Genomic DNA, 8,380 nt, shown 5'->3' with positions numbered 1-8,380 from the left:
AAAAAAAAAAAAAAAAAAAAAAAAAAAAAAAAAAAAAAAAAAAAAAGGCAAAAATAACCTCGAGATCTAAGATTTACATTATAGAAGTGTTAAATTTGGAAACCAAAAGAGAATATTAAAATATTCGGTTTTTGTAACTTCCTAAACGAAAGGGCAGACTAGCCAACAAAGCTTGAGATTCAAAATAATCCTAAAAGTTATCTAAATCGATATTAAAAAACGAGCATTCTGAAAGTACAAAGATCGAAATGAACAACATTTGAAAGTACTGGAACTAAAATGACTTTATTTAAATTACCCGGGCTAAAATGAAAATTTTAAAAGTAGAAAACTCAATGAATGAATTAGAACTAAAACTAAAAGAATCAAAATAATATTTAATTAGAGGTTTCAAAACATAGATTATAAATTAATTTTAAATGATATTTTTAGCTAAAACATCAGACGTTTGGTAAACCAATGGGCCGGTTTGGTCCTTGGTGGGCCGTTGACACGTCATCACCCTTTAACTCTCTCTATTTGCATCTTCACCCCCAAATCCTCTTCCTCTTTCTCTCTCTACCCCTTCAATGGCGGTCAACGACCTGATACTTTAGCAGTACACCTCGTGACACCTTATTCTCACTGATATTCCACTCTACAGTGGTTTTCCGATCGAAGTTTTTTTGTGGTTGTCAAGTTTTCGTTAGGTTATGGGCAGTATGGGGGGAAGGCAAAGAACTTACAGCGCCAATTCGACTGATTATAAGCTTCTTGAAGAGATTGGTTATGGTGCTAGTGCCACTGTTTTTAGAGCGATCTATACTCCGTCTAATGAAGTTGTCGCCATCAAATGTTTGGATCTTGATCGCTGCAATAGTAATTTTGTGAGTTTTCTCTCTTGTTTTATTGCTCCTTCTGTTGTTTCTGCTCTGAATTGTTGTTAATTAGCTCAATTTTGTGTTTCTGTAATTGCTTAATTGACCTTCCGGCTTTGTTTGTTTAAGATCGGGTTTGAGTTGTTATTGATTTGGATAGTTTGTGTTCATGTGGGGGTGAAGAGGTGCTTGCTGATTTGCTTAACGCCATGATAATTTGGTACCTTTTACTACATATGTTTTCTTTCATCCTTTTGTGATGTAGGATTTGTTAAATTTCTGTAGTTTTGAGCTTTTATATTTGTTGGTGAAATTTCGGGGGATATGAGCATAATTGTACACGACAACTTTTGTGGTTTCTCGTGAAGTTAGTTTATGTATATAAACTGAAGTGACTTCAGTTTGACTGTTTCCCGGTTCCATTATTCTTGCGATTGATTCACGCTACACCGGCAAGCAAGGAACAGGGGCCTAGTTTTTTACTTTCACAAATATTTAACTAGAAATTTGTAGTACTTTTCTAATCGGAAAATTTGAGCCTTTGAGCTAAATGGATATGAATATTACTGAAGAAAATGTATGCTGTGGATGTGGGATATAAATTACGTCAAGAAAAGTTCAGGATGAGCAATATTTCCATTTTCTATTAGGAGTTTCAAGAACGGAGTGACTTCAGCATGGGGTCGGGGTTGAGTTATTCTGAAGGCTGCAAGAAATGTTAGATAGTAGAAACCTAGTCAATATGTTTTGTCAACACCATATTAAATAGAACAAACCAACTTCCCTAAGGAGTGGCTTCTATATTTTCTGCTACCGTAAAACGACCGAAGTTACGAAAATTTCCCCCTAGCTTCTCTAACTTTTTTGATAAGGTAGTATTGTTGGTACATAAGAAAAAGGACGGGAAATGAGCTCATATCATCTGGCTGGAACCCAGATATAATCAACAACCTTCCAAAGTTTCTCCCAAAGTGACAAGACAATAGAGTGAGTAATTCACTGAAAGTAGGTCTTGGTTCCCATCTCTTGATTGTGAAATACTTTTTGAAGTGATAATGGTAAAGATATGCAGGGTCCCCTTTTTATATCATCATCGGTAGCTACTAGAGGTTTGTTACATACACTCCAGCCCCTGTCTCTATACGTGCATGCGTGCATGCCTATAGGAAGGCTAAAAAGAGTTCTACAAAAAGCAATTACAAGAAGTAATGGATTACCAATCCAGTTCACAAACAAAAAAAATTATGAAAACCACACTTGGTCGAAGATGGCCCCTTAAAGTTTTTAGCACTCACGATGATAATCATATCGGGCTCTTTGATATCCTCAAAGGCATTTTGTTTTTAGATGCTGGTTTCTGCACACAACATTATTTTGAACCAGTGGATTATTGTATTGTGGTTTCCTAATGTAATTTATTGGTGTTTCTCATATTTTTCAGTACCCTTTTCAGATTTCGTTCTCTACCCTCTTTGTTTTAGCTTTAAATGCTTACTCAGAGTCCAACTTTGACAGGATGATATACGTAGGGAGGCTCAAACAATGAGTTTGATAGATCATCCTAACATTGTAAGGGCTTATTGTTCATTTGTTGTTGAACGAGACCTTTGGGTTGTCATGCCATTCATGGCAGAGGGTTCTTGTTTGCACCTAATGAAGACAGCGTACTCAGATGGCTTTGAAGAGGTTGCTATTTGTTCTATCCTGAAAGAGACTCTTAAAGCTTTGGAGTACCTTCATCGCCAGGGACACATACATCGAGATGTGAAGGTCTATTAACTCCATTCACATTAATTCTTGGTTTTGTCCCCTTCCCGCTTCAAGCTTAACCATATAATGAGAAGGCTCTTATTTTATCATCTTTTAATATCTCTGTTTGCAGGCTGGAAATATACTACTTGATAGTAATGGGGCTGTGAAGCTTGCTGATTTTGGTGTTTCAGCTTGCATGTTTGAAACAGGCGATAGACAGCGCGCCAGAAATACCTTCACGGGAACCCCATGCTGGTAAGATTTATTTTTTCAACGAATACTTTTAACCTTCTCATGTTTTATTATCACCAAGTATTTACCACCAACTATTCACACTCGACCAATCTAACTTTTTTCTTAGGATGGCGCCGGAGGTATTTCAACCAGGAACGGGTTATGATTCCAAGTGAGTTTGTTTGATTTAGACTTCAGATTAAATATTATCATGCAATTAGTAGGGTTATTCTCACAATGATTCAATAGTTTTTTTTGTTTCATGTTGTTGAGGGCATACTATAGAGTTCTACATCCTTATATCTATTACTTGCTTTTCCGATTTCCATTGGGGCAAGTAATTTTTTTAAGTTAGAAAGAATTTTTATTAATAAGACGAGAAGATACAACCACACTAGATTTACCCTCTCTTATATGGCTTGTTTGGATCATGATTTTTTTTGGATGAGTATGAATATTAAATATTTGGGACATTAATTATCTATGTTTCGATATGCAAGAGAATTAATATTTGGGATTAAATATTATACTTTTTTTATAACGTTTGTTCACGAGAATTTTATTTATTTAATGAATTAATTAAATGTAAGAGAAGAAATTAATGAAATCAGAAGTTTCAAAGTACTATTATTTTAATTAATTAAAATAAAAAATAATTTTATATTAAAATATTAACTACAAGTTATCCAGAAATTAAATGATTTAATTTAATCTGTAAAGATAATTAAATAAACATAAATGAATTAAAGTATTAATAAATATTACTTATAAATGTATTAGTTAAAATTTGTTAAGTCTAAATAATATATTGATATTAATTAAAAATAATTAGTAATGGTTAACTAATTAGGTTATGTTTTAACTCTTCATCTCCTATGCATAAAAGTCTCACTAATATGAAGGGTATTAGAAAACTCAGGTTGGATGGATTTTGAAGTTCCGAAAGTCACTTCCTGAGTTTTAAAAATTGAAAATTGGTAAAACAAACAAGTATGTATATTCAATGTTTATTTTAAAATCCATGAAATGAGTAGACTGATAGGAAATATAGAAACCCACACCAATCTAGAGCTTGAAATTTTGATGAACCTATGACATCTTCCCAGCTCACACTTCTTCCTTCGAAAATCCTCCAATTTCTTTCTTCCCACATTTCCCAAATAAATTCATCTAGTGTATTTAGCGACCAAATCTGGGCCTCTCCTTTGAACCGTGGCTGCAGAACATATTCTCTATGCAGGTCTCTTAGGTGAACAGAACAAATGCTCTGTGTTTTCTTTGACAGAACCAAGAAGCACCCCAGAAACTCCGGAAGAGGAGAATAGAAGAGACCATAGTTTCAAACTGAAGAAGCACTGAAAAAAAAAAAACAAGTGATTTTGAGGTTATTCTGCTTTTAGGCAAAGGACAAAGCAGCTGGGATTTAGAGCCAAGTTTGGACATCCAAATCGTAACCTTTTTATGTTGTTCAGCCACTAAAGCAAAGATTCCACACCAACAAAAGAATCCAAATCTTACTCTCCCTTGGTGTGATTCTTATCGTTTTGGGTTTCTTGGATGTTTAGATTTAAAAGTCTTATTCCTCAATAAGGTTGTTAGATCAAACTCCCAAAAGCTACAATCATTTGGGATGAAATCATTTTGATTTGGGGGTTTTAGTAGCTATGATCTAGGGGTTTGCATATCCATGAAGATTATGAGGTTCTTAGATTCAATTGACTAGGGTTTTCATATCAAAAGGGATCAAATCAAGAAAAATAAGTCCTAGTAAATAATTACAAAAGAAATTTGTTATCGACACCCAAAGAGAAACACTGAACCTCACGAGGGACCAAACGTCACAAGATTCCTTTCAATCCCTCATAAGGATTCTATTATGTCTCTCCCCTGTAAACCCCACAACAAAGCGCACACTCTGGCTTGCCATAAATATCCGCTGCAATATTTATAAACCTAGGAAACCTTCACCCAATTACCTGGCTCTCCACCCAAGATGGAGCTATCATTCCAAAAAATTCTTTTACCTTTCCCCATCTTAATTGACTAGGAATTCTCATCAGTTCTTTTGAATTTGCTTATTTTCAACCAAGGACTGAGTTAGTTGCCTGAAATCATTGTCACCATCCCATAAATGCTAGCAATTATCTTATGCAAAGTTGACTAGATTTAACTGGGAATCTTCAGAGCAATATGTCAAGAGGGCTACGTTTCCATTGTGCAAAACATGTTGCAATGTTGAAAATGCTGAATATTGGTGGCACTCATGGTTTTAGCTGTATACATCACAGTAGAGTATTGCTTGGATTTTATTTTAAACATCATTATGGGGTTCATTATTTATGTATGTCTACTGTTACTTGGCCAACAATGTTTATTTGTTAATGGCCTTCTAATTTTTCCGACTTCTTCAAAGCAAAGATAGTTTGCAGTTCCAATAGAAAACTGAAATAACTTTGAAACTTCAAATATGATGCTTGGAATGGAACGACCTTGGTTGGTGTTTATGACTGAGATTTTTAAAATGTATCATTTGTTTATTGACTAAAATATAACAATGTTTTTAATAAGTAAATTAATTTTTTTAGCAATGTTTGTTGCATAAATTACTTATAATGAATTTGAGTTAATTATTTCTTACTATAAATATGAATAATTAACGTCGATTGAACTAAATAAACAAATTAGTGTGCTTACTTTTGCATGCTAATGCTCAATAGTAACATGGGTATAGGATTCTCGTTTCTCCTCCCTTCACTATGGAGTATCAAATTCTCCCAGAAGAATATAGGATGTCCTCTCATCAATTCCTTTCATTATTATGTGCAGGGCTGATATCTGGTCCTTTGGTATTACAGCATTGGAGTTGGCTCATGGTCATGCACCATTTTCAAAATATCCTCCAATGAAGGTATGTTGACTTTCATATACCTGAGCTTTATCCGCAATATTTTTATTTCCACCATCTGACAGTTTTTTTTTGTCTCCTTTTCCCTTGTTTTCTTAATAGGTGCTTCTTATGACCATACAAAATGCCCCTCCTGGGCTGGATTATGATAGAGATAAAAGGTTCTCTAAGGTATAGGTGTTTCGTTGGTTTTTTTTTTTTTTTTTGAATGAACTACTCAGTTATATTAGTATGCTAAATACTGTTATATATTGATGACAAGTTCATTTGTTGCTTTTGTTTTGAGTATATTTCCCCTATGTGTTCTATGGAGCTTGGGATTATGCTGCCTAATTTTAGGTAGGCTTCCCATTCTAGTTGATGCCAACATTTCTAATGTAGGCCCTAGTTAACTACTATGTTCTAAAGCTTTAGCATTTGTCAGGGTCTAATACTGACTATTGAGATCAAACCAAGCCCACAAAAAAATTGTTTTTTTATCTTTCTGTCTTTTGTAGCTTTGATTCATCTATTTATTTATATTTGCGTAGCCTGGTTTTCAGCTAATTGTTTATTGTTTATACGTTCTTTAAACTCAATAACAGATTGATTTTCCATTGTGTGGAAATTCTTTATTTTTCTTTAAGCGTGCCAGTAATTCCATCTTAGGTCTACTACATATTAAATGGTTACAGGTTGCTGGACCAAAGCCATGAATCATACTTAGTAAATGTTTAATAGATGTATTCTAATTAGAAGATTTCCAGTTGTAATCAGTCTTTTAAAGAAATGGTTGCAATGTGCCTGGTGAAAGATCAAACGAAGAGGCCAACAGCTGAAAAACTTTTAAAGCACTCATTTTTCAAGCATGCAAAGCCTCCAGAGCTTTCTTTGAAGAAACTATTCGCTAACTTGCCTCCACTTTCACATCGTGTAAAGGACCTCCAGGTAACCTCTCTACTGCTTTACAACAATTATGTCATGGATTCGTTAATCTGATGGATTATCTGATATGCAGCTTAAAGATGCTGCCCAGCTAGCCTTAAAAAAAATGCCTTCATCAGAGCAAGAAGCATTATCACAGGTTGTAAATATTTCTTTAAGCCATTTATCCACTCTTAATGGATTTATATATATATAAAAATCAGTCCAGTACTGCTTGTTCAAGTTAAATTCATTTTATAGCACCTTTTGTCCGTGAATATTTGGTGAGATCTTTCTTCTCATTTTTAACTCAAGGAGTGTATCCTATATAATTGAGTTTTTGCAAGCATTTACAGCAAGTGTTGATATTGTTTCTGCGAAGACAGTTAACGGATCCGCTTTATCTCTTTATTTTGTTTGTACCTGGTGGTTTCTTGGTCTATTCTTTTCTAAGAATACATTAAAAACAGATCTCCAATTTTTTTCTATCAAGAAAAAGGGGGATTCTTAAACTTTTTTCACCGTGCACAGTTTTTTTTCGTCTTTTGAACTCTTTCTTACTGGATGAATCACGTCTTGATTTCACCAGAGTGAGTACCAGCGAGGAGTTAGTGCATGGAACTTTGATGTTGAGGATTTGAAAGCCCAAGCTTCCCTGGTAAGTGTCACTTCTCCTTGCTGCGCTATTAACCATATTAAAATTAACTTGATTACGGTTACTGGTCTTTAGTCAGTGAATCTGAGTTCTATCCTTGATTTTTTTTTATATTTATGAATAGGTGAATAATGATATGGCAGAGATGAAGGAAGAGGAGGAGAGTATAAATTCTTGTAGTGTTAAGGTCTAGAGTTTCTAACTCCAACTTTTTCTTTCTACAAGTTCATTAAGTATTCAATCAGTTTTTATGTGCTCATTTGTAGACTTTGTAATTGCCAGGATGCTTTTTGCCCTCAATCTAGTTTGAGGAATTTCAATTCATGTAATGAATCATCTCAGGATGAACATGGAGCAGGGGCAAGTGGTCAGGGATTGCCACAAGTGGAGTGCTTGAGCAAAAAGGGAAACTTTATGGAAAATGATATGCTGAAAGGTGGGTTGCAAGAAAAAACTGGATGGAATAGAAATGGAACGAGCACTGAAGCAGAAGCATCTACCTCTGGCCAAGACATTGTACAAGGCAAGCCCAAAACTCAAATGCCAAAAGGTCGTCAAACTCAAAGTGGTCCAATTCTGCCCGGTATTGTGCTCAGTCATTCTTTGTCAGAAAGAGTGCGAGGCTCTGAGAGGTTTGTACTTTTGATGGTTTCATATTTGTTAGTCTCAGCATTTGCTCATGTTGCTTCTTGAGATGATTTTCATACGCATGAGTTATGTTTATACTCTCCTGTACAATTCCTTGTTCCTTTTTCTCATTGCATAAACAGGAATGTACTTCCTACTTACAACGTTTTTGTGCTGATGTAAATCGAGAATAATGCACTAGAATCTAACTTTCATTTCGAAGAAAGAAAAATGTCTGCAAACCTTCTACTTGGGAAAAAAAAACCCTGTAGTTTTATCTGTTGTCCTTTCCTGCTGTGTGTCAGCCTCACATCCCTCCTTCCAGTTAAAACCCTATTGGTGCTATATGGATTATGTCATTAAAACGGAAAGAGGATTTTTTTTTTTTTTTTTTTTTTTTTTTTTTTTTTTTTTTTTTTTTTTTTTTTTTTTTTTTTTTTTTTTTTT

The 8,380-nt window shown here is 34.4% G+C and overlaps 1 protein-coding gene across 2 annotated transcripts in view; it reads left to right on the top strand.

Moving 5' to 3' along the window:
- Positions 1-536: 536 nt before the first annotated feature.
- The window catches only part of LOC111465165 (serine/threonine-protein kinase BLUS1-like), a 12,357-nt gene continuing 4,513 nt past the window's right edge, over positions 537-8,380 (top strand). The window contains exons 1-11 of one of the 2 annotated variants that reach the window (XM_023109475.1): positions 537-866; positions 2,373-2,627; positions 2,740-2,864; positions 2,971-3,015; positions 5,670-5,751; positions 5,851-5,919; positions 6,505-6,675; positions 6,746-6,811; positions 7,241-7,309; positions 7,431-7,493; positions 7,649-7,938. In XM_023109475.1, the coding sequence (XP_022965243.1) occupies positions 693-866; positions 2,373-2,627; positions 2,740-2,864; positions 2,971-3,015; positions 5,670-5,751; positions 5,851-5,919; positions 6,505-6,675; positions 6,746-6,811; positions 7,241-7,309; positions 7,431-7,493; positions 7,649-7,938 (1,409 nt within the window). In that variant the 5' untranslated portion in view covers positions 537-692. Of the gene's footprint in view, positions 867-2,372; positions 2,628-2,739; positions 2,865-2,970; positions 3,016-5,669; positions 5,752-5,850; positions 5,920-6,504; positions 6,676-6,745; positions 6,812-7,240; positions 7,310-7,430; positions 7,494-7,588; positions 7,939-8,380 lie in introns of both variants that reach the window. The other variant, XM_023109474.1, reaches the window with a different exon arrangement.

This window comes from Cucurbita maxima, unplaced genomic scaffold (genome assembly GCF_002738345.1).
Source record: "Cucurbita maxima cultivar Rimu unplaced genomic scaffold, Cmax_1.0 Cma_Scf00028, whole genome shotgun sequence".
In the NCBI taxonomy this organism is placed as follows: domain Eukaryota; kingdom Viridiplantae; phylum Streptophyta; class Magnoliopsida; order Cucurbitales; family Cucurbitaceae; genus Cucurbita; species Cucurbita maxima.
The sequence above is the reverse complement of the archived record's forward strand: the minus strand, read 5'-3'. Positions and strand labels throughout refer to the sequence as shown.